Raw genomic sequence first — 26,260 nt, 5'->3', positions numbered from 1 at the left:
GCTATCTCGCCTCTACTCTTTCAGTCTTGACCTGGAAAAGCTACTGTTCATTTCCCTCCACAGACTCTGCCTGACTTGTGAGTTCCTCCAGCAGTTTATTTGTTGCTGCATATTCACCCTCATCCAAGTGGCACAATTCATTACAGTGGATCCCAATACAGTAATTTTCTTAAGAGGAAGAGTGCTAATTATTGTCTGACAGTCTGGAATTCACTAGCTTTACATCTTCAGTTTATGACTCGCTTTAATAACCTTAATTTGTCATTTAGAACCATAGGGCAGTTTGCCAGCTGAACATCACAGTCGTGCTTCACTATACCTGTGGGAGGTTAGCTGAACGTCACTGTTCTTTCTGGCTGGACTTGTCAGTAAAGTGAGTATTTCCATAAATCTTGCATTTAAAATCCTTGCTGACTGGTGAAATGTTATGTTGGGACCAAGTTTTGGCAATCCAAAATTATGCTTGCATCAGAGTTTTACTGCAGATGAGTTTTGCTGGTTATTGAGGAGTAAGGAAGGGTTCAGGTCAGTATCTATGGCATATAGTATCCTGGAGTATAAATGCAAGAACAACCTTTACAGAATCCTGTAATCCACGTCACCGTGTGACAGTGTAATCCATCAGTAATTACAGCACATTTGAAGGAGCTGCAAATGCACGAGGAGAAGCATTGTTTGTCTACAGCGTGAGGCGAAAAAATGAAAGCTAATAAAACAGGATGGAGAATTTACGCTGTTTCTACACATTCTGTGGTTTTACCTTGAATGTTTTACCTACCTCCTATATCAGATGAACTTTTTCAGTCAACGCCTGCAGCAACATTGTAAGTGAATGCAAAATTGACGTGTTTGTCATGATGCTACATAGATCAGTCAAAGTAATCCTGCTCCCCTCCCCCATATCTTATTCTTTCTTTCCTGCCTTGAGGCCCTCCCTCTTCAGTCTCCGCTAGGAATTCCTTCTGTTCAGCTTCGAGCATGACAGATGGTTCCTGTCTTCCACATGAATAATTCTGTTGTAAAATAGGCACCAAAAAACAAATACTTTCCAATTTTCCCTAAATGTATCAGATGGTGGAATTTTTAATTTTATTTTTTTTCATACACTCATTGGCCACTTTATTAGGTTGACATTATGTGTATGTTAGTAATCTTCTGCTGCAGTAGCCCAACCACTCAAGGTTTGATGTGTTGCACGTTCACAGATGCTCTTTTGCATATCGCTGTTGTAACACGTGGTTATTGAAAAGTTGCCTTTCTGTCAGTTTGAACTGGTCTGGCCATTCTCCTCTGACCTCTCTCATTAACAAGGCTTTTACATTTAAAGAAATGCTGCTCACTGGGTGTTTTTTTTGTTTCTCTCACCATTCTCTGTAAACTCTAGAGACTGCTATATGTGAAAATCCAAGGAGATTAGCAGTTTTTGAGATACTCAAACCGCCCAGTCTGGCACCAACAATCATCTCACGGTCAAAGTCACTTAGATCGTACTTCCTCCCCATTCTAATGTTTGATCCAAATAACAACTGAACTTCTTGACCGTGACCACATGCTTTCATGCATTGAGTTGCTGCCACATGATATTTGCATTAACAAGCAGGTGTACCTAATAAAGTGGCCACTAAGTGTATTTCATTTTGTATTTCGTTTGCAGATGTTAGTTTGAGAAACTAGAGGTGCCTCTCTTGTTAAGTCACAGTGATCCTTATTGAACACAACTGTGGGAAAACTAAGGGTGAAATAAATCAGTTTGAAACATTTCTCTGACAGACAAAATGTTTATTAACACTCAAAATGTTAGAGGAACTCAGCATTTTGGAGGAATTGTGTACTCCTCTCCATAAATGCTGGAGGTCGGGCAGCGTCAACGGACAGGAGTAAAGAGATGACATTTCAGGGAACCTTCATCAGGACCCTGGTGTTTATTGTTCGTTCTCATTTGGTATCTTAATCATCTGCAAGAAAGAGCACAAAATTCTGTATATATCCCGAAAAACAGGTTAAATTTTGATTCTTGTAAGACCACTTTACTTGCCCACAACTGTACTGCATGTTAACTCATAAACACAAGAGATTCTGCAGATGCTGGAAATCCAGAGTAACACACATGAATTGCTTGGAATTCAGCAGGTCAGGCAGTGTTTATGGAGAGGAATGAAGTTTCAGGCCTTTGTCAGTCTGGCATTTTGTATGCATTACTCTGCATATCAACTCATTGTACCTGAAATATTCCAAGACTTTTCTGGATGATGTACAGAATAATGTTTCCAATTGGCATAAATTCAGATTCCTGCATGACCCCCTTTGTGCCATTATTGAAGGAGTTCCTTGAATTATATACAACAGGCATACTAAGATCTTGCCCATGTTTAAACATTTTTTGGGGAAGTACTTGACTATGGGAGGTTTCTCTGATTTTGCCCCTTCCCAGATTTCTGTGGTAGCATTCAAGTTTATTTGTTGTCAACGTGGGTATAAATGCTGCAAAAATTAGCTTTTTGTACTACAGTACATGATCACTGACAGGTTGTGAAAGTTGTAGTTTTATGGTACAGTATGTATAAATTACTGTGAGTTCCAATAAGAAGTATAAAAAATAAGAGTGCAGAAAGAGAGCAAAATGTGAATATTACATGTTACTATAAACTTAAGTTGTATAAATTACACATAACTTAGACTTATGCTAAATAGACAGTGCAATAAGCAGACAACAACTTGAGAGGAATAAAGGTATAGGCCAAGCTGCTGTCAGGTTCTTTGGGTCGGTTTGGGATTGGGCATTGGGAAAGAAGCTGCTGTTGAACATTGCAGTGCAGGTCATCAGGCTCCTGTACCTCCTGCCTAATGGCAACATCAAAAATAGGGCATAACCCAAATGATGAGGGTCCCACTTTCCTGAGTCATCACCTCTTGTAGATGTCCTTGATAATGGGGAGAATGTACCTGTCATGGAGATGACTGAGTCCAATGCATGGGCCATTTTTAATTTCAACACCTGCCTCAAATCAATATATTGAGCACATACTAGAGATAAGTAATCTGGGGTCTTCAGGTCTGTGTCACTAAGAAATCCAGAGATCTAGGTTTCTGGGGCAAGCATTTTGGATTCCGTTGCTGGGAATTCTGTTCCTGTGTAAATGTATGTTTACTGTCACTGATGGTCTGTTTGCATTGTGTGCACAGGAGCTCGTGCGACATGTCCACAGCAGTGCAGCTGAGTGCAGATGAGATCATCACTGGCACCAAGCAAGTCATTCAGGGGTTGGAGGCACTGAAAAACGAGAATAACAGCATCCTGCAGAACTTGCAAGAGACTCTGAATGGATTGAAAGAAGATGAAGAAGTGCACCTGGTACAAGAGAAGACCTGCCTGATCCAGAGGTCACTGGAGATGATTGAGCTAGGACTGAGTGAAGCTCAGGTAGGATAAAGTGTTGATCATTTTCCTAGGGAATGGATTTTCAAATGTGTGCCTGTAAGGTGGTCCTTGCTGCGGGAAAAATGAGGGAATGTCTCTGAACTTTCACTGTTCCTTCTTCAGAACAAGTTCCCCTGTTTTAGAACATAGAACATAGTGCAGTATGGACCCTTCAGCCAACAATGTTGTGCTGACCTTTTAACCTACAATAAGATCAATCTAACCCTTTCCTCCTACATGTAGCCTTCCATTTATCTTTCACCCATGTGCCTTTCTAAGAATCTCTTAAATGTCCATAGGACAATAGGAACAGAATTAGGCCGTTAGGCCCATCGAGTCTGCTCCACCATTCCATCATGAGTGATTTACTTACTATCTTTTCAACCCCATTCTCATGCCTTCTACTCATAGCCTTTGAAGCCCTTAATAATAAAAAAAACCTATCAGCCTCTGTTTCACATATACCCAATGACTTGGCCTCCACAACCATATGTGGCAATGAATTCCACAGATTCTCAACCTTCTGGCGAAGAAATTCCTCCTCATCTCTGTTCCAAAGGGATGTTCATCTATTCTGAGGCTGTGCCTTCTGGTTTTAGACTTCCCATTATAGGAAATATCCCCTCCACACCTACTCCATCTAGGCCTTTTGATATTCAAAGATATCCCTTGCACCTTATTTTACTAAACTCCAGCAAGTACAAGGCTAGAGCTATCAAACTCCCCTCATATGTTAACCATGCCATTCCTGGCATCATTTTCATGAACTTCCTCTGAATCCTGTCCAGTTGCAGCTCATCTTTTTTTAGGTAATGGGCCCAAAACTACTCACAATATTCTCAGTGTGGTCTGACCAATGCCCTGAGAGCATATTCCATACATTTACCACTCTCTCTATAAAAAGGAACTTATCTCTGACAAGCAACACACATGAAAGTTGCTGGTGAATGCAGCAGGCCAGGCAGCATCTCTAGGAAGAGGTACAGTCGACGTTTCAGGCCGAGACCCTTCATCAGGACTAACTGAAGGAAGAGTTAGTAAGAGATTTGAAAGTGGGAGGGGGAGATTCAAGATGATAGGAGAAGACAGGAGGTGGAGGGTTGGAGCCAAGAGCTGGACAGGTGATTGGCAAAGGGGATATGAGAGGATCATGGGACAGGAGGTCCGGGGAGAAAGACGGGGGGGGGGACCCATAGGATGGGCAAGGGGTATAGTCAGAGGGACAGAGGGAGAAAAAGGAGAGTGAGAGAAAGAATGTGTGTATAAAAATAAATAACGGATGGGGTACGAGGGGGAGGTGGGGCATTAGCGGAAGTTAGAGAAGTCGATGTTCATGCCATCAGGTTGGAGGCTACCCAGACGGAATATAAGGTATTGTTCCTCCAACCTGAGTGTGGCTTCATCTTTACAGTAGAGGAGGCCATAGATAGACATGTCAGAATGGGAATGGGATGTGGAATTAAAATGTGTGTCCACTGGGAGATCCTGCTTTCTCTGGCGGACAGAGCATAGGTGTTCAGCAAAGCGGTCTCCCAGTCTGTGTCGGGTCTCGCCAATATATAGAAGGCCACATCGGGAGCACCGGACGCAGTATATCACCCCAGCCGACTCACAGGTGAAGTGTCGCCTCACCTGGAAGGATTGTTTGGGGCCCTGAATGGTGTTGAGGGAGGAAGTGTAAGGGCATGTGTAGCACTTGTTCCGCTTACTGTAAAGATGAAGCCACACTCAGGTTGGAGGAACAACACCTTATATTCCATCTGGGTAGCCTCCAACCTGATGGCATGAACATCGACTTCTCTAACTTCCGCTAATGCCCCACCTCCCCCTCGTACCCCATCCGTTATTTATTTTTATACACACATTCTTTCTCTCACTCTCTTTTTTCTCCCTCTGTCCCTCTGACTATACCCCTTACCCATCCTCTGGGTGCCCCCCTCCCTTGTCTTTCTCCCTGGACCTCCTGTCCCATGATCCTCTCATATCCCCTTTGCCAATCACCTGTCCAGCTCTTGGCTCCATCCCTCCACGTCCTGTCTTCTCCTATCATCTTGAATCTCCCCCTCCCCCTCCCACTTTCAAATCTCTTACTAACTCTTCCTTCAGTTAGTCCTGACGAAGGGTCTCGGCCTGAAACGTCGACTGTACCTCTTCCTAGGGATGCTGCCTGGCCTGCTGCGTTCACCAGCAACTTTGATGTGTGTTGCTTGAATTTCCAGTATCTGCAGAATTCCTGTTGTTTGCATTTTTATCTCTGACAAGGTAATAAGGTATAGATGCAAAACCAGCCCATACACCCCTTTCAACATGCTCCACCATTCAGTGAGTTAATGGCTACTCTTACCTTGGACTCAGCTTCACTTTCCTGCCTGCTCCCCATAACCACTGATTTATCTGTAGCCTCAAAATCTGATACTGTTTTAGTTTATTATTAACAGACTTCCTGAGATACCCAAAACAAAAGGTTTTCACCAAACTGTGTCATCCAAACAGATCATGTTGTACATAATTATATCCAGGGCGGCACAATAGTGTGGCAGTCAGCATAATGCTTTACAGCACCATAAACCTGTATTTAATTACTGCCACTGTAAGAACTTGTACGTTCTCCCTGTGATAGGGTGGGTTTCTTCTGGGTCCTTCCCACATTCCAAAGACTTACGAGTTTGGGTTTGTAAGTTGTGGAATACAACCAGAGCACCCGGAGGAAACTCATATAGTCACAGGAAAATGTACAAACTCCCTGCAGGCAGCAGCAGAAACTGAACCCCAATCACTGACGTTATAATAGCATTACAGTACTATGCCACCCAGTCATGTTCTGTCGTGCCATGTACCATGCCATGTTCAGTAGCAGAAACTGAACCCCAATCACTAACGTTGTAATAGCATTACAGTACTATTACAGTACATGTTCTGTCGTGCCATGTACCGTGCCATGTTCAGCAGTAGTTCAAAGTACATTTTATTATCAAAGTCTGTATAAATTATACAACCTTGAGATTCTTCTGCTTAACAGGTAACCACAAAACAAGGAACCCAAAAGAACCCAATTTAAAAAAAAGACCAACACCTGATGCACAAAGAGGAAAAAAATCAAATCGAGTCAAATCATGCAAACAATAAAGCAAGCCTCAGCATTAAGGACGAAATTGAGTCCATAAACCCAAAGCTGGGAGCAGCTGGAGTGGGCCCATAAGTCTCAGTCTCAGTCCATAATGAAGCTCGCAGACACTAAGCCTGCAGCAGCCAGGGCACAACACAACCTCAGCCTCATTTCAGAGGACCTGTCCCGGGCCCAGCATGTAGATTCAATTATAAAGAAACCTCAGCATTGTCTCTATTCCTTAAGAGTTTCTGAAATTTTGGCATGACATGTATAACTATGACTAGATGTGTGGTGGACAATATGTTGACCAGCTGCACTACCGCCTGATTTGGAAACACCTGTGCCCTTGAATGGAAAATCCTACAAAAGGTATACATTTATACAGAGTGCTGTCACAAGAAAGCAGCATCCTCATCAGGGACCCCTACCACCCAGGTCATGGTCCCTTCTCTCTGCTGCCATCAGGAAGAAGGTACAGGAGCCTCAGAACTCACACCACCAGGTTCAGGAACAGTTATTACCCCTCAGTCATCAGGCTCTTGAACCAAAAGGGATAACTTCACTCAACTTCACTTCCCCCATCATTGAACTCTTTCCTCAAACAATGGGGTCACTTTTAAGAACTCTTCATCTTATGTTCTTGATATTTATTAATTATTATTATTATTATTTCCCTTTTTTCCCCTTTCTTTTGTATATCCACAGTTTGTTGTTTTTTGCACACTGGTTGTTCACCCTGTTGGTGAAGTCTTTGATTGATTCTATTATAGTTACTGGCTGTATTGGGTATGCCCACAAGAAAATGAACCTCAGGGTTGTAGGTACAGTACATGGTAACATATATGTATTTCAATAATAAATTTACTTTGAACTTTGAGCTAAATGGCTGTCCTTTATTCTGAGACTGTGACCTCTGGTTCTAGACTCATCAGCTGAGAGAAATGTCCTCCTTGCCTCCACTCTATCTAGAAAGATTAAATGAGATCACCTCTCATTTTATTAAACTCTGACGAATAAAGACGTTGTCTACAAATTTCTCCCCTCGTATATCAGACACACCATGCTGTTATTTTCATGACACATGGACTCCAAGAGAGTGTGAAGTTTATTGCCACTTACATCTTGCCATTTGTTCACTTAATGTAAGTTTACAGCATAGAGTTTGCAGGAAGGCAGAAGAAAATGATACCTTACCCCTGTGTGTAAAGAGTTTTTAAGATACTGAGATTTTAAGGCATCTGTTCAGAACGTGCCTTCTCATTGCTATGCTAGTTATTAGGTCCGTAGACTTTAACTGAATTATGTTGACAGAACTGCTCTCTATAGCTAAATAAAACTATGGAAGGTCAATTTATGACATAGAATTTTGCTGATCCTGACTCATGGAATAAAAGCCATTAATCTGTATCTTAAGAAATTTTAACCCTTAAAATGTTTACTTTTCATAAAAGGTTTGGATAAGAGATGAATGAACTAGATCATGTTTAAACTATCCCACTGCCTGGACTTGTATCAAGGCTGGGTTAGATCAGCCTGGAGACATGTTTGCCATAGCTTCTCTACACAGTGGAACAAACCATGACTGGAGGAGGATCTCAAGATACTCAAAAATGTAAATAGATTTAAATAATTTTTTAAAATTATAGAAGGAGACATTGTCTGAAAATTTCCTAGATTTTACGTCAGTTTAACATCTCTAGTTCCACTGCCAGGGGAAGGTGAAAGCTTGTCTAATTTGTTGCTTGGAGCAATTGCTTCATTCAGAACAGCTCTTCGTTGCCACAGATTCAATGAAGTCATATAGTCATACAGCACAGAAACAGGCCCTTCATCCCATCAAGACCATTGTTTACACTAATCCTTCATTATTCCCAATATTTATTCCCCCACAATCTCATCAATATTCTAGTAGTAGTGCGATCACTCAAATTGAGTATGATGTTCTCCTAAGGTGTTGTCTATTAGTGGTGTCATGTGATCGGCAACAATGAGTATCAATCGAATTGAGTCAGGTTTTATAAAAACAATCAAACATTTATTGAACTCTGCTCAATATTAAAAATAAACAAGCAAACAGATCTTAACTGTAAGTAAACTGCTATGCGGCCATTTAACAAACTGCCACTCAGTACTAGTTCTTAAAGCGATAAATGTGAAAACAGTTCTTAAAGTGGTAAATTCAAACACAGTTCTTAGAATGGCAAATTCAAAAGTCCAAGAGATTTGTACAGTCAATTAGGAGAGACTTTCCTGAAGTAAAGAATTCCATGAAGACACGACGTCACGGTCGATCCCAGCCAGATCCTGCCTCGTTCGCAAGATTCACAACAACGGAAATAAAACAGTTTAAAAGCAATGACCTTTCCCTCTGGATATTAGATACTGCACAACCTTTCTGCTGCTTTTATCAGAGGCTATCTCATGCAGATCACTCTTACTTGAACGAATTCAATAATGGCCGATCCTTTCAACCGTCAGACAACTCCTTAAGGTTCCCGTCTTCACTCTCGAATATTACTGAAAAGGTACATCAACAAATCTGGTAACTATTGGTTAAACTGCCTGCCCAACACTTTTGTACCTTACAATAGAAAGTAAAACTCCGTTTAAATCAAAACTGCGTCATAAGGCAAATACACAGCGGAGCGGAGTATCTGGCTAACGTTCTAACTGGAAAACTAACTGCGTCACCCCAGGGGTCTCCTTTTATACCCGTGGTGAACATGTCATCACGTGACCTCACATCGGTGGGAAAATTACATCAGGTGACCTCCAAAAGACCATTACATCATGGTCATAAGACAGTCACAAGATATCCATGAGGTATGTAACAGTGGGTCCTCATGTGGTTGGAGAGACCAATCCAGGATCCACATATCCTGGTGCAACGTGGACACAATTAAGTGGTAGCTGTAGTTAGTGATTTGGTTGTTCATTTTCTTCTGTCGCAGCTGCCGCTTGTTCTGTACAGCATGGGGAGATTGCTCTCATGTAGTGCAGCTCCCTGTTTTAACAGATAGCCTTCATCTAATCTATTGAGTGCAATGTCTTCCCAGTTTTTGGATGTAATGTTGAATTTCTTCAGGCTGATGTTACCTTTGAAGTGTTTTCTTTGCCTACCAGGGGCTCGCTGACCTTCCTTCAACTGGGAGTAAAGGGTCTGATTGGGGAGATATGAGCTAGGCATCTGGAAAACATGACTAATCAAAGTTTGTGTTGCTTTATCAATACACTACCACTCTTTGACACTTAGTGGTGATTTGGCCCTACTGGCCAATTAACTTGATTACTTACTCATCCTTGATATATGGGAGGAATCTGGAGCACCCGGAGGAAACCATTGCCGTCACAGAGAAACCATATTAACTGCACACAGACAGCACCAAAGGTTAGGATTGAATCCTGATCTCTGGCATTTGGAGGCAATGACTCTACTGCTGTACCACCTTATCAAATTATACTTCTGCTAATTTATCTCTTGATAGGAATTAATTAAAAACATAGTGATAAAGCTAAATAAAGAAAAACAAAGCACTTGCCTGTACTTTATTTAATCAAGGCCAGATACCTCATTTAAATAGAGAGTGTTGCGCTGTTTTAAGGTATTGCTTGTTCACACCTGAAGGGCCAGATGCAAAGTGCATCCAGGTCTTCAGTTCAGCATAACAAAGAGGAAGGTCAGATATACTCCTGCACAAGCAAAAAAAGTCAAGGTTGAGCAAACTTATAAGGATATGGCCAGAACTACAACCAAGTCAATTCCTGGAGAGATTTGGAGGCCTTCAGATAGCTTTTATTTTAGAGTTAAAGCACAAAATGTTGCACATGCTACTTATCTGAAATAAAAACAGCAACTCTAACATTTCTGCCTCTGCCGATGCTGCCCAATCTGCTGAGTATTCCAACTTTTTCTGTGTACTTTGTGTATTTCAGGTGGTGACAGCTCTGTCTAACCACCTCAGTATGGTGGAGGCCGAGAAGCAGAAGCTGAGGGCACAGGTTCGCCGTCTGTGCCAGGAGAACCAGTGGCTGCGGGATGAGTTAGCCGGCACCCAGCAGAAGCTGCAGAAAAGCGAGCAGACAGTGGCGCAACTGGAGGAGGAAAAGAAGCACCTGGAGTTCATGAACCAAATGAAGAAATATGATGACGAGGAAGCAGCGGTATGTCAGCACTCATTTATTGTTATTTATTTAAAGATATAGCATGGCAACAGGCCCTTCTGGTCCAACGAGCCTGTGCTGCCATGTAACCAATTAAACTATAAATCTGGCAGTCTGTAGAATGTGGGAGGAAACTGGAGCATCCAGAGGAAACTCGTGTTGTCATAGGGAGAATAGGGAGAGAGCGACAGGAATTAAACCGGGTCGCTCGCACTGTAAAGCAGTTCCATTGTATATTTAATATTTTAGTAACATTTAAGTAATATTGTAAATATATTGTTTGATTAAGCGTTATTTGTTTACATAATTTATTACGGATTATATCTAAATGAATGTTGATGGCATAGGTCATTATGCCACCATGTCATATGTGAGAGCCCCACTAAAGAAAAGAAACTAAGTACCTGGGTATCCCCAGCTCTGTGTTTTTCTTACAGTTAGTTTTTGGAATTACAAAATGTAACAGTGGAATTCAGGAAGTTTTATAATGAACCTGAGATGACTACCTTCCTGTTGAAGTGCAGCACATTTTCCTTCTTTGGAAGGGGAGAGTAGTAGAGACATTAAGGGGAAAAAAAGCACAGTATGTGTTTTTCAGAAGGGAGAGAGACGGTCAAGTTTAAAAAAAAGGCAGAATATAGACAAAAATCTTGGGTTCATAAACAGTGAATATCAGGTGATAATAATAAATACAAAAAAAGCAGAAATGATGGCTACATTGGAAAGATAGATACGTTCAATTGCACAACAGATAACTGGATTCTGAACAAATTGTGCAATATTTTGAAGCAAATAAAATAGCCAATGAAAAGGAAGTGCTAATGTTGCTGAGTGCAAGAGGTGAAAAAACACACAGTTTGCATAGAAGTTTGACTGCTCCAACCAAATCAGCCGAATGAGGTTTGCTGATATCATGAACGTAATGCAGGAACATTTAGAACTGAAACCATTGTTGATTGCAAAACAATTTAGTTAAGTATAATCAAAAGGAAGGGGAGTCCCCTCTAGCTCAATGAGCCCACACTACCCAGTTATACCCATGTGACCAATTAAACTTTGGGATGTGAGCAGAAATCGAAGCAGCCAGAGAAAACCCATGTAATCATGGGAGAATGTATAAACTCCTTACAGACAGTGCTGGGAATTAAACCTGGGTTTGTAAGCACTGTAATAGCATTATGCTAACCATTACGCCACTGAGAAAAATATATAGTACTTCGGGTACAAGGGGATTTGTTAAATAGCTCACTCAAAGGGCCAGTTTACAGAAAATAGGTTGAACAGCCTACTTCCAGTAATGGGCAATTTTGTGACAATTGCATATATTCTCAATGCAGGCTGAAATTGATTTGCTCATTTTTGTCTACCAATCCAGGACACACAGCTAGAAATGGTTGAAATTAATTTAAAAGCTGTAATATGTATTCAACAGTGCTCTGCTCATAAGTCACTTTGCTTTAATTGGAAAGGGTTTTGCTAAAGTGTCTGTCATAAATTCTGTTTCCTGTGCTCTTTCTGTTGACATGTTTTTCTGAATGAGTTGATTTCGACTGCTGGACCAGTCACAGAGGTCCATGTACAGATAACATCCAAAGCCTTACCAAGCTGTGGCCATATTGAATCAGATCCAAGTCTAAGGATACATCGTAATGCCCAAATCACAGATTTGGACTTTACATTGCATAGCATAACAGTTTGCATAAAGTTTCACAGTGCCCGCAATCAAAAGATTGGAGTTCAATTCCAGCTGTTGTCTGTGAGGAGTTTGTACATTCACCCCGTGACTCTGTGGATTTCCTCTGGGTGCTTTGGTTTCCCGCCACATTCCAGAAGGTGTCTAGGTTGGGGTTAGTTATGGACAGACTTTGTTGCCATCTGAAGTGTAGAGGCACTTGTCGGCTGTCCCCAGCACATCTGCGGGCTGTTGACAGAAATGAAGCATTTCACTGTATGTTTCTATGTACATGTGGCAAATCAAGCTAATCTTTAAATCAGTAATCTGGTCCAGTCAACCTCAAGTAGAAAAGCTGCTGCTTTAGTTTCATTTGACAGCGCTCAGTAGGTTTTGGTTTGTGCATCACTTGTCTTCCTAGCTAAGGTCACCAGTCTCTCTCCCTGTTGCTCTGGGCCCACCGTGCACAAAAAAACAGCCTGGGATGTGGCATATGTACAACACAGCAATGAAGTCAAACAATGCCAACTGTTAAATTTGTTTCTGAAGAGGGAGTTGCTACCTCTTTTCAAAAACATTCTGACCTGAGCCTGATGCTTAAATGGTTCCATTTACCCTTTGGTTGAGTAGCCGGGTTCTAAAGTTATAGCTCCAGCTCACCCTGTGGTCAGGCATTCCCAGTTTTCTTGTCTCCATCCTAAAAAGTTCTCCCACAGCAATCTGCAATCCCTTATCTATTTCACTTTCATGGCCACTGAAATTCTCACATGCCAGTCAGTCAAGTAGTTTCTGAACTGTGTTGAATTAGGGTGTAGAATTGTTATTTTCTTGTAGTGTAACTTTCCTATGCTTGCTTGTGATCATTCAGTGAAATTTCCAGCAATTACAGTGCAGCTGTTTCTATATTTTTCTAGAAACTCTGTAGTTTTCTGTAGCAGGTGTCACTACACTAAATTCTGGCTATTTTATAGGTTAATTGTTGCCACTGGAATTTTTGATCTCTAGTCTGAGTATGAGTCAACCACAGCTGCTTTTTCCTTTATCCCTCTCTTGATAGTCTTCCGCTTTTATAACGCTTAATAAAACGATCGTAAGCAATAAGTTTTATACCTCATTCTAGAGTTTGGATCACAAAAGTATCAAGATCCATCAACAGTATTGTATATATGATTTTTTCATGACATTTCTTCCTAATTTGTTAATTTTTCAGGAAGACAAAGACAGTGCGTTGTCAAGAGGATCACTGGATGATCTTTTTCCAAATGAGGATGACCAGAGTCAGTGTATGTATTGTGTAAATGTTGAGTCAAACAACGCTAATGTTTTATTGAACTCATTCACAGGATTTGAGCATAATTTATTGCCCATTCCTCATTGTCTGGAGAAGTAATGGTTTATTATTGTCACATGTACTGTAACACTATGGAAAACAGTTTTTTTAATTTTATTTCAGAGATATAGCATGTTGACAGGCCCCTTCAGTGCAATCAGCCTGTACCCAATTAAACCCATGTGACCAATGTTTTGCATGCCATCCATACCAATTATTTCATTACATTATTATATCAAGGAAATGCAAGGGAAAAGCAGTAACAATGCAGAGAAATTATACAGGGCCATGATGAGGCAGATTGAGATCAAACGTTAATCTTTATCATGCAAGGGGTGTGTTCAATAGTCTTCTAACAGCTGTAGTTGAGCCTGGTTGTGTATATTTTCAGGCTTTTGTAACTTCTACCCAATGGAAGAGGGGAGAAGAGAGAATGACTGAGATGGGAAGGGTCTTTGTAGATGCTTTCCAAGGCTGGAGGAAGTGTAGAATGAGTTGATTCAAGATTCATTTATTATCAAAGAATGTATACATTATACAACCTTGAGATGGCTTGCTTACAGGTAGCCACAAAGCAAGAAACCCAAAAGAACCCAATTAAAGAAAAAAAGAATACAAATAAAAATAAAAGACCCATACTTGATGCGCAAGAGCGGAAAATAAATAAAAATCATGCAAACAATTGAAGCGAACAACAGCATTCTGAACCAAAAATGAGTCCTCAGATCCGAACCCCGGAGCAGCCCAGAGTAGGCCCAATGCCTCGATTATCAGTTCATCTATTAGCAGGCACAGGGCACAGCAGCCGGGGCAGTCTTCATCGCCTCAGTGCCTTGGAGATGACCATCACAGAGAACGAGTGAGATCAGTTCTCATCCTGACTGACACACTGTCTTTTCAGCCTGTCGATGGAGGGGAGGCTGGTTTTGTGAAGGACATAACGTGCCATTTTGTTGACGGCATATTCAGAGCAGGTTGCCTGCCATACCAAGCTATGATGTATCGCGATAGGAAGTTAGTGGTGAGCTGTAGCTGTGTTAAAGGTGCTCATCCTGTGTGTGCTGTTTTTCAAGCAACTAAATTCCCTGCCAGGCTAATTCAGAGTGAGGATGAAAGCTGCTGGTCAGTAGTCACATGCAGGCCAGACCAGATAAGTACAACAGAATCCCTTCCGTAAAGGATCTTGTCGATCTGGGTATGGTTTTGTGAAATCTTTCGTCTGCCAGGGATTCATCACTACCAGTCATTAGCCAGGCAGAGAGTTAACAATCAGCTCCATATCTGATTTGAAAAACTTTTCCTTTATTAATTCGGCTTCTCCTCCCTCAAAGTTATGTACAGTTTGCTGGAGGTGAAAGTTGGAATGGGGGAATTACTTGCTGACTTTGATATTGCCAGGATCTGAAATTGATCAAACAACCAATTCAGGTAAAATTCTTCAGGTTTGAGGCATTCCTATTTTTAGGCATAAAAAAAAATTCTCAGGTAAGTCCCAAGATCTTATTAACAATATCGAGAGAACACACAGAAATAAAAGATAATTAGGTCAAAATTGAAAGTTACTCCTGTTACTTTGTCCTGTAAAATATGCGGTTGGCTTAGAGACATAGTCATGTAATTGAACCAGGGCCTTCAACCCGTTCGTCTATGACAGCTGTGTTGCCTTGTGAGCTCACCCATTTAATCATGTTTACCTTATCTTTCGAAACCTCTCCTTTCCATGTACTTACCCAGATGGCTTTTAAATGTTGCTCATGTGTCTGCCTCAACTACTGTTTCTGACTGCTCATTCCAAATACACCCCACCCTTTGAATGAAGAAGCTGCTTCTGATGTCCCTTTTAAATCTCTCACCTCTAATCTTAAACCAATGCTGTCTGGTTTTTAGTACCCCCTCCTTGAGAAAAAGACTATGTACTCTTCTCTACCTTCTCTATGCCCTTCATGATCTCCATCAGGTCACTCAATCTTCTACATTACAGGAAATAAAATCCTAGTCCATGCAACCTCTCCTTGTAACTCAGGCTCCCCAAGTGCAGGTAACATCCTGGTAAATCTTTCTGTACTCTTTCTAGTTTAATAACATCTTTCCTTATAACAGGGCGATCAAAACTATACACAATGCTCCAAGAGTAGCCTCATCAACATCTTATATAACTGCACCATAACTTTCAAACTCCTATGCTGTGCCCTGACTGATGAAGACCAGCATGCCAAAAGCCTTCGTCATCATCTTATCTATTTGTGACACCACTTCCAGTGAATTATACATTTATACTCCTTGGTCCTAACATTCACTGTAAAAGTCCTACTCTCATTTAATATCCCAAAATTGCCCTGCCTCACATTTATCTGGGTTGAAAGCCACTTGTCAATCCTCAGTCTGTATATCTTGCTGATCAAGATGTTCCTGTAATTTTTCTTTACCTTTTGCACTATTTACAGTGCTGCCTATTTTTCGTAACCATCCACATATCTAGGGTTGTATGTGACCCTGGCATGTCTACATCCCCAGATAGTCCAAAATGAATAGGCTCGGGGGTGGGTGATCCTGAAGAGCCTATATCCCCAGATAATTCAAAACAAAAAGTGGTACTGCGATATCCTTGTACAGCTTGCTTAAAGTTGAAGGAGGAACTCCTCATATTCTATCTGGGTAACACCTCATATTCTGGATTTATCCCCCTTCATTTCTAGTCCTGACGACGGGTCTCAGCTCAAAATGTCTTGTGTTTATTCCTCTCCATAGATGCTGCTTGACTTGCTGAGTTCATGCAGCATTTTGTTTGTGATGCATAAATAGGACCTCTATGACTAAAGTAAAAGAGGGGGAATGAAGATGGGTAGGGCTGGAATATGGGAGGTATACTGAGCTGCAGAGAAAGCTGCAGGTAGTTGTGGAAGTCATTGACTTGTGATCATGTTCTGGGTCTTGCAGTGCACCAGTCACGCAGCAGTGCGGCTGCAGCAGCGCAGCAAGGTGGATACGAGATCCCAGCAAGGCTGCGAACGCTCCACAATCTGGTCATACAGTATGCTTCACAGGGCCGTTATGAAGTGGCTGTCCCACTTTGTAAGCAAGCCCTAGAAGACCTGGAGAAAACATCAGGCCATAACCACCCCGACGTGGCCACTATGTTAAATATCCTGGCCCTAGTATACAGGTAAGATGCATTCTTTTAATAAATGACTCTGCCATCAGTTTTAACAACAAATATTGTAAACACAAGAGATTCTGTAGATGCTGGATATGGGTCTCTGTCCAAAACATCAACTCCTTATTCCTTTCCATAGAAGCAGCCTGACCTGTTGAGCTCCTCCAGCATTTTATGTGTGTTGTACTTAATATTGGCACAATTAAGAATCTTGGAATTATATCAAGCTTAGACCAATTGCTTATAGGACAGGCATGACTTTAAGGTGATTGAAGAAAAGTATAGGAGAATGTCAGAGGTAAGTTTTATTTGCACGGAGAGTGGTGGATGTGTGAATACATTACTGGGGTAAGAGCAGAGGCAGATACATTAGGGGCATTTAAGAGCCTTTTAGATAGGCATATAGTGAAAGAAAAATGAACAGCTATGTGGGAGGAAAGGGTTAGATAGTTCTTGGATTAGATCCAAAGGTCTATAAGACATAGGAGCAGAATTAGGCCATTCAGCCCATCGAGTCTGCTCCACCATTCCATCATGGCTGATCCTGGACCCCACTCAACCCCATACACCTGCCTTCTCACCATATCCTTTGATGCCCTGACAGATCAGGAAGCCATTAACTTTCGCTTTAAATATACCTACAGACTTGGCCTCTGCTGCAGTCTATGGCAGAGCATTCCACAGATTCAGTCCCCTCTGGCTAAAAGAATTCCTCCTTACCTCTGTTCTATAAGGTCACCCCTCAATTTTGAGGCTGTGTCCTCTAGTTCTGGATAACCCCACTTTAGGAAACACTTTCTCCACATCCACCTTACCTAGTCCTTTCAACATTCGGTAGGCTTCAATGAGATTCCCCCCCGCCCCCAACATTCTTCTAAATTCCAGGCCCAAAACTGCCAAATGCTTCTGATATGTTAACCACTTCCTTCCCAAATTCATCCTCGTGAACCTCCTCTGACTCTTTTCAATGACAACACATCCTTTCTGAGATATTGGGCCCAAAACTGTTGACAATACTCCAGGTGTGCGCTGACTAGTGTCTTATAAAGCCTCAGCATTATCTCCTTGCTTTTATATTCTACTCCCCTTGAAATAAATGCCAACATTGCATTTGCCTTCTTTACCACAGACTCAACCTGTAAATTAATCTTCTGGGAGTCGTGCACAAGGACTCCCAAGTCCCTTTGCCCCTCTGATGTTTGAATTTTTTCCCCACTTAGATAATAGTGTGTACTATTATTCCTTTTACCAAAACGCATTATCATATATTTCCCAACACCGTATTCCATCTGCCACTTTTTTGCCCATTCTTCCAATTAGTCTAAGTCCTGCTGCAATCACATTGCTTCCTCATCACTACCTACCCCTCCACCTATCTTTGTATCATCCACAAAGCCATCAATTCCATTATCTAAATCAGTGACTAACAACATAAAAAATACTGACGCCGGAGTAATACTACTCGTCACTGGCAACCAACCAGAAAAGGCCCCCTTTTTTCCCCACTTGCTGCCTCCTGCCTGTCAGTCGTTCCTCTATTCATACCAGTATCTTTCCTGTAACGCCACAGGATTTTATGTTGTGAAGCAGCATAATGAGTGGTACCTTATCAAATGCCTTCTGAAAATTAAAGTAAATGATATCCACTGCCTCTCCTTTGTCCATCCTACTTATCACTTTCTCGAAGTACTCTTAACAGATTTGTCAGGTAAGATTTCCCTTTACAGAAACCATGCTGTCTCTGACTGATTTTATCATTAGTCTCCAAGTATCTTGAAACCTCATCCTTAATGATAGAATCCAGCACTTTCCCACCCACTGAAGTTAGATTAATTGGCCTATAATTTCCTTTCTTTTGCCTTCCTCTCTTCTTAAAGAGTGGAGTGACATTTGCAATCTTCCAGTCCTCCGGGACCATGCAGAACCAAGTGATTCTTGAAGATCATGACAATGCATCCATTATCTCTTCAACAACCTCTCTCAGGAATCTGGGATGTGGTCCAGGTGACTTATCCACCTTAAGACCTTTGAGTTTACCTACCATTTTTTCCTTTGTAATAGCAATGGCACTCACTCCTGCTCCCTGACACTTACAAACCTCTGGCACACTGCTAGTGTCTTCCAAAGTGAAGACAGATGCAAAGTACCCATTAGGTTCATCTGCCATTTCTTTGTCCCCCATTACTACCTCTCAAGCATTATTTTCCAGTGGTCCAATATCAACTCTCACCTCCCTTTTACTCTTTATATAACTGAATAACTTTTAGTATTCTGCTTTATATTATTGACTAGTTTTCCCTCATATTTCATCTTTTCCCATCTTACAGCTTTTTTTAGTTGCCTTTTGTTTGGATTTTAAAAGCATCCCAATCATCCACTTCCTACTCACTTTTACTACATTATATGTCCTTTCCTTGGCTTTTATGCAGTCCTTAACTTCCCTTGTCAGCCACAGATGCCTACCCTCTCATTTGAGAACAACTTCTGTGGGATATATCTATCCTGCACCTTGTGATCTATTCCCAGAAACTTCAGCCACCTCTGTTCTGCCGTCATCCCCACCAGTATCCCCCTCCAATACCTTAGGCAACTCCACTCTCATGCCCCTGTAATTCCATTTATTCCATTGCAAAGGAATACTGATACATGTGACTTATGCTTCTCCCTTTCAAACTTCAATCATATTATGATCACTTCCTCCTAAGGGTTCCTTTATGTTAAGCTTCCCGATAAGATGGGCACAACATTGTGGGCCAAAACACCTGTACTGTTCTATGAAATGTATGCCTAGTTGATGTATGTTAACCTCAGCTGATCGCTTTAAAATTGCTGAGACTACAGGTCATAGTTTAACTCAGCTAGAGGTTAATGAATCAGCTAGATCTCTGGGGTCTTGTCGCTTTCCATCTGTATTAAGATCAATTAATTTTAAAAACATTTCCATTTGTAGAGGGCTTCTGGGAATGTCTCGCTACTTGAGAAAATAATTTGTTCTTTATATAATGAACTTCCTAAATCTGTTGTAAATCTACCTTGTGAGAACATGCAGTGATAACAGTGCTGTACTTTCATGGTTTAATCTACACCAATATGAATTTATCTTTCTGCCCAATACACACCTGTGCCCCATATTTACAAATGTTCCCTTTCCGACTGTCTGGGTGACTGAATAAGTAAATGTCAATAATGAAACTGGAGTTGGATTTTCACATTCTCCAAGCTGTTAACTTTCCTGCAGCTGTTATAGAGAGCAGTTGTGCTGTGAATGGAGTGACAAGAAGTGAATGAACAGTAATTATAGAGTCATTGCAAAATGGTGCAGTAAACAGTCTACTGAGAAACTTAGTGGGTCATTAGACCATAAAACATTGGAGCAGAATTAGGCCATTTAACCCTCTGCCATTCGATCGTGGCTGATCTTTCCTTTCAATCCCATTCTCCTGCCTTTTCCCTGTAACCTTTGACGCTTTTACACATCACAAACCTATCAACCTCTACTTTAAATATACCCAGTGACTTCGCCTCCACAGGCATTTATCACCCTCTGGATTGAGCAGCCTTTGTGGAGGGTGGAGGGTTGTGGAAGGAATTGTCAAAATTTTATATTATTTGTTGGTCCAAGTTCTAGCATCTGCAGTCTGTTTTGTTCCCGGATGACTGTAGGATCTTGTTCTGCACAAGTTGGCTGCTAGAATTTCTAAATTACAAATACAACCATGCTCCTGCAACTGTCTGAAAGCAAATGAGATTTTCATCCCTGAGCTATACAGCTTCAGCACGTCTTGCATCTTTGCAACATAGGAAATATCCTAAGGGACTTCACCGAAGGATCACAAAGCAAAATTTGGTATTAAGCCATATTAGTGCAAGTAGCAGTGAGCTCGGCCATTGAAATTGGCTTTGGAAAGTGTTGTAGAAAATGTTAGAGATATTTTGGGAGTGAGAGTTCTAGAGCTTAGAGCTTAGGCAGTTAGGAACATAACCTGCTGCCAATGGCAGAAATGCACATTGTACAGGTGGTCAAAAGGAAAAGAGTATTGAGATTTCAGAAAGAGAGTTGTATGGTTGGCAGAGTTACGGAGAGCGGGGGAAGGATTTCCATTGGTCAAGGTTTCCACTCTAACCACTGTCCAGTGAGCACTGCTACAACAACACATGTCGGGTAAAAGCAGGGTGAGCCTCAATTGTCACATCATCCACACTCCCAACATTAGTGCGATCGAACGCACTTGTGCGAGGCTTAGGAGGGTGACAGCTGTTCTGTCAAAAAGGGAATAAAACAACACTATGGCGAGGGTCCAGATCTCCATGTCAGCTGGTATTATAGAGCTCTTTTAATACTCAGTGGATTATTAAGAAAGCCATATGTTGCACTTACAACAATCAACCCATTATATTTCTATCATTCTTCACTGTTTGGTGTTGTTAATGCAAATAATGTTGGAAGGAATCATCATCTCCCTTCCAGATTCCAACAGGGTGTTTTAGCTGGTGAACAATACTTTGCTGTGAATCTCTAGCACAGCCTCTCTAATCCTGCCGCAGCCTCTCCTAAGTATTTTTGCGGCTGTCAGTTGTTGCAGCATCCAGTTGCTTCAACGTGCCACTTGGAAGCATTCCTCATGCAGGGTTTGAACCACAGTGTCAACTTCTCCTTTTCCCCCAGCAGATGCTGTCTAATCCTTTGAGCTCCTCCAGCAGGTTGTTTCTTGCTCCAGATAATGGTGTCTGTATTCTCTTGTGTCTTCTGTTAACAATTATTTGTCTGATTTTTACAGGGATCAGAACAAATACAAAGAAGCGGCCAATCTTTTAAATGATGCCCTGACAATCCGGGAGAAAACCCTCGGCCAAGATCATCCAGCAGTTAGTTTAATTTCTTTATGTATAACCGTAGTTAGGCTGGGTTATTATGGCTGCTTGGAAGGAAAGTACCTGGGACAGATGGGGCAGATGTTAGTCAAAACCAGAACTTCTAACGTGGCAAAATATCACAAAGGACTTCTCCCTCATTAACGGCACCAAGCCATAGTGAAGGGAGCTTGTTAAAAGCACAATGTAAAGTATATGGAGAGATGGTGATGTTTAGGGAGACACATCCTTTTTTTTTCCAAAGATTGGGTTAGCTTTATTTGTCACATGTACATTGAAACATATAGTGAAATGTGCTATTTGCATCAACAACCAACGTAGTCCAAGATGTGCTAGCTTCATCTGTCGCTTGCCAGCTTAAACTCCCCTCTCCACCTTCTTATTTTGGATTCTTTCCCCCTTCCTTTCCAGTCCTGATGAAAGTTCTCAGCTCAAAACATCCCCTCCTGTGTTAACCATTATTACATCTGACTTGAATAGCATTATTTGCCACGTGTACTTTGAAACATGAAGTGAAATGTGTTGTTTGCGTCAAAACAAATCAGCAAGGATTGTGCCAGGCACCTCGGAAAAGTCAACATAACATGCCCACAACTCACTAACTCTAACTGTACGTCTTTGGAGTCTGGGAGGAAACTGGAGCACCTGGAGAAAACCCACGCGGTTACGTACAAGCTCCTTGCAGACAGCAGTGAGAATTTCACTTTGATCTTCCATCTGGCATAGTTATAGCATTACACCAGCCGCTACATTACCGTGCCAGAGTCCCAGCTTTATGTTCAAGGCATTCAAAGAGATGGCTACTAAAGATGGAGCAATTAAAATCCATCATGCTCAGCAGACCAGTGCAAACAAGTCCATGGCAGTGCCTAGTTGTAGAATTGTCAGGAAAGGTCATTAATGGGACTTGAAAGCTGGAGGAATTCAGCAACGCAGGCAGCATGTATGGATGGGAATCAACAGTCAATGTCCCAGCCCAAGACCCTTCATCAGGACTGGAAGGGAAGGGGGAAGAAGCCTGAATAAGAAGGTGGAGGAGGCGAGGGGTAAGACCAGAGAGGGGGGAAAATGAAGTGAGAAGCTGGGAGGTGATGGCTGGAAAAGGTAAAGGGCTGAAAAAGAAGGAATCTGACAGCAGAGAGGAGTGGACCATGGAAGGGGCAACAGTGGGAGGTGATGGGCAGGGTGAGGAGAAGAGAAGGGGTAAGAGAGGAACCAGAAGAGGAATGGAAAAAGAGAGGCGAGAGGCGGAGAAATTACCAGTAGTCAGAGAAATAGATGTTCAGGTTGGAGGCTACTCAGACTATAAGGTATTGCTCCTCCAACCTGAGAGTTGCCTCATTGTGGCAGTCAACAAGGCCATGATATTTGTGCAGTATGGTGAAAGGGTATAGCAGACTAAATAGAGTTGTGTGGGAAGACAAAAAGACTCTCTAAACTCACCTGTCCTTTCACTCGTTCCGTGCAGGTGGCTGCCACTCTGAATAATCTTGCCGTTCTCTTTGGCAAAAGAGGAAAATATAAAGAGGCAGAACCACTGTGTAAGAGAGCTCTGGAAATCCGGGAAAAGGTAAGAAAATGAGAATCCTTACTAGTTTGTCAGGCTTTGTGTTAGTTTTTCATTGATTCTATTGTATTTCTTTGTTCTATTGTAAATGCTGCAAGAAAGTGAATCTCAAGGTAGTATTTGGTGAGATATACGTACTTTGATAATAAATTCCCATGGTAGGAGATCCTAGGACAAGAGGGCACGACTTCAGGATTGAAGGACGTCCTTTTAGAACTGAGATGCGGAGAAATTACTTTAGTCAGAGGGTGGTAAAACTGTGGAATTTGTTGCCACGAGTGGCTGTGGAGTCCAAGTCATTGGGTGTATTTAAGGCAGAGATAGATAGGTTCTTTATTAGCCAGGGCATCAAAGGGTACGGGGTGAAAGCAGGGGAGTGGGGATGACTAGAAGATCAGCCCATGATTAAATGGCGGAGCAAACCCGATGGGCCGAATGGCCTACTTCTGCAACTATATCTTATGGTCTTAAATTGCTTTGACTTTGACTTTATTACTGTAGATCTCTCTTTAAGGGCGGTTTATTTCACAAGTGTTGTGGTAGTTCATGTTATTTCTGTGTCGCTCAGTTAGCCACTCCCACGTGGGAGGAGGAATTCACATATTATACAAGCAGTGTTATCCGTAAAGTTCAGCTGAGTAGCCTGCATGCTGGCGTGCTGGTGTGTTCTCTGCACTGTCCCTCCATAATGAACACAACATGGTGTCAAAAGTAGTTGCTCATCAATGAATTCAGGCTACAGATCAAAGGAGACCCCCCCAACAAGAAAGAATTTACAGTAAGGCTTTTTTTATTCGTATATATTTGTGAGAGGTGTCCAGGGACTTAGCGACTTGGACTACCGAAGCTAGTTGCTAACTGAGATTGAGCGGAGACCTGGCTAGGGTTGCTAGGCAACACATTTGAGTGGATACAATGTAATAATCCATGGCCACTAGCCTGGGAAAATGCTCAGAAACACAGACACAGCAGAGGAGTCAGTCAAACTCTCAAGGAGAGAGAGAAAATAAGACTTCTATAGTACAAATAAATAAAATAATAAACAAGCAAATACCTACATCTACTTACCTAATAAACTGACCCCCCCCCCGAGCCTGAGACATTTGATTTCTCTAAACCGAGGGACTTTGAAAAATAGCTCAGACACTTTATGAGATTGAGGGGTTCAAGCAATCTCACTCGGGCTTCAGAAGAGCATCAAGTAAGCACACTGATATACTGCATGGGTGACAAAGCTGATGACATCATGGGTGGATCAGGACTGACAGATGCTCAGGAAAAAGGAGCACAAAATAGTGCAGGACTATTCAAAGAATATTTCACAGGAAAATGAAATGTGATATATGAGAGAGCAAAGTTCAACTCCGGAAAACAGGAACCAGATCAAGGTATAAATGATTTCATCACAGCATTGTATGCCCTGTGCATATGAAAACCTGAGAGATGAGCTCATTAGGGACAGAATTGTTGCTGGACTACTAGACACCAAATTGTCAAAGAAACTTCAGTTGCAGGCAAGTTTCACACCCGAGTAAACTATTACTCTGGTCAGGCAGAGTGAGAATGTTTGTCAGCAACAGGCAGAACTAGGGCATGAAAACAATGTTGAGGTAAAGTTAGAAGCTCTACAGAAAGAAGGGTGCAGTCAGAAAGACAATAGAAAGAGGGAACAGTAGAGCTCAGTTCAAACAAAACAAACAAAACGCCCAACTACAGGAGATGCGGCAAGTCTCCATTCAGCATCAAAGAGCTCTGTCCAGCAAAAGAAGTGAAATGCTGCCAATGCAATAGAGTTGGCCATTATAAAAGCCAGTATCACTCAAAAATAGTTCATCAGGAAGTCAAAGAAAGCCATGATTCAGCCAAAGAGAGAACTTTCCTTGGTGCTCCAGATTCAAATAGACAAGGCTGGTGTTCTACAGCTCAGTTGCAAAATGAGGTAGTGACGTTCAAAATGGACACTGGCAGATGGGGCAGATGTCACAGCCATCCCCAAACATCTGTTCAGAAAACTGGCATTACACTAAACCCAACAAAGAAAGTGGTGATGGGGCCCGGGAGACATAAGCTCAGTGCGAAAGGAATGTTCGCAACATCTATATGTAAAAATGAGAAACAGTTAAAAGTTCTCACCTCTACTGGGACGACATGCCATCAAGAAGCTGAATCTCTTTTCAAGGTTGGATTTGCTAAACATTGCTCAGCGGTAGGAGAAATACCTGGAGTTGTTCACGGGCCTGGGGTCTGAAAGAAGAGTACCTTATGTAATTGAGGCCTGGAGTAACACTTTATTTTCTGACCACATCGAGGTGTATACCAGTCCCACTGATGATCAAAGTCAAAGCTGAATTTGAGAGAATGTAGGCGCTGGACATCATAACTAGAGTGAATGGACCTACTGACTGGTGTGTGGGCATTGTTCCTGTTCCCAAGCCAGATGGCACAGTGAGCATCTCTGTTGAGCTAACAAAATTGATTAATTCAGTGAGGCAGGAGAAGTTTATTCTGCCCTCTGTTGAGCACACATTGGGTATGCTGGGTTCTTCACCAAACTAGATGCAGAATCAGGGTTCTGACAGATTGTTTAGCTCCCAAGTTAAAGAAGCTCGCAGCCTTTATCATACCATATGGACGCTATGCCTTCAAGAGACCACCTTTTGGCATCTCATCAGCCCCTGGACTCTCTCAGATAAGGATGAATGAAACTTTGTCCGGACTAGAAGGAGTAGTCCTCCACATGGACAATACACTCATCTTCAGAGGCTCAAGTGAAGAACATGACGGAAGAGTGGAAGCTGCCTTGGAGAAACTGAAACAGGCTGGAATCACCCTGAACAAAAAGAAATGTGAATTTGCGAATTTGGAGGTGAAGTTCTTAGGCCACCAACTATCCTCAGAGGGAGTGCAACCAAATTCAGGTAAGCTGGCAGGAGTTTGGACAACAAAACAGCCTGTGAATATATCAGAGATCCACAAT

At 41.8% G+C, this 26,260-nt stretch overlaps 1 protein-coding gene across 2 annotated transcripts in view; it reads left to right on the top strand.

Moving 5' to 3' along the window:
• The first annotated feature begins 663 nt into the window (after window positions 1-663).
• The window catches only part of klc3 (kinesin light chain 3), a 96,394-nt gene continuing 70,797 nt past the window's right edge, over window positions 664-26,260 (top strand). For both annotated transcript variants that reach the window (XM_063060347.1, XM_063060346.1), the window contains exons 1-7: window positions 664-824; window positions 3,184-3,421; window positions 10,461-10,688; window positions 13,571-13,643; window positions 16,628-16,853; window positions 21,623-21,710; window positions 23,185-23,286. In XM_063060347.1, coding sequence (XP_062916417.1) covers window positions 766-824; window positions 3,184-3,421; window positions 10,461-10,688; window positions 13,571-13,643; window positions 16,628-16,853; window positions 21,623-21,710; window positions 23,185-23,286 — 1,014 coding nt within the window. In that variant the 5' untranslated portion in view covers window positions 664-765. The remainder of the gene's footprint in view (window positions 825-3,183; window positions 3,422-10,460; window positions 10,689-13,570; window positions 13,644-16,627; window positions 16,854-21,622; window positions 21,711-23,184; window positions 23,287-26,260) is intronic.

The sequence above is a fragment of the Mobula hypostoma genome, chromosome 10 (genome assembly GCF_963921235.1).
Source record: "Mobula hypostoma chromosome 10, sMobHyp1.1, whole genome shotgun sequence".
NCBI classification, from domain to species: Eukaryota; Metazoa; Chordata; class Chondrichthyes; order Myliobatiformes; family Myliobatidae; genus Mobula; species Mobula hypostoma.
This window is presented reverse-complemented; position numbering and strand designations above follow the sequence as displayed.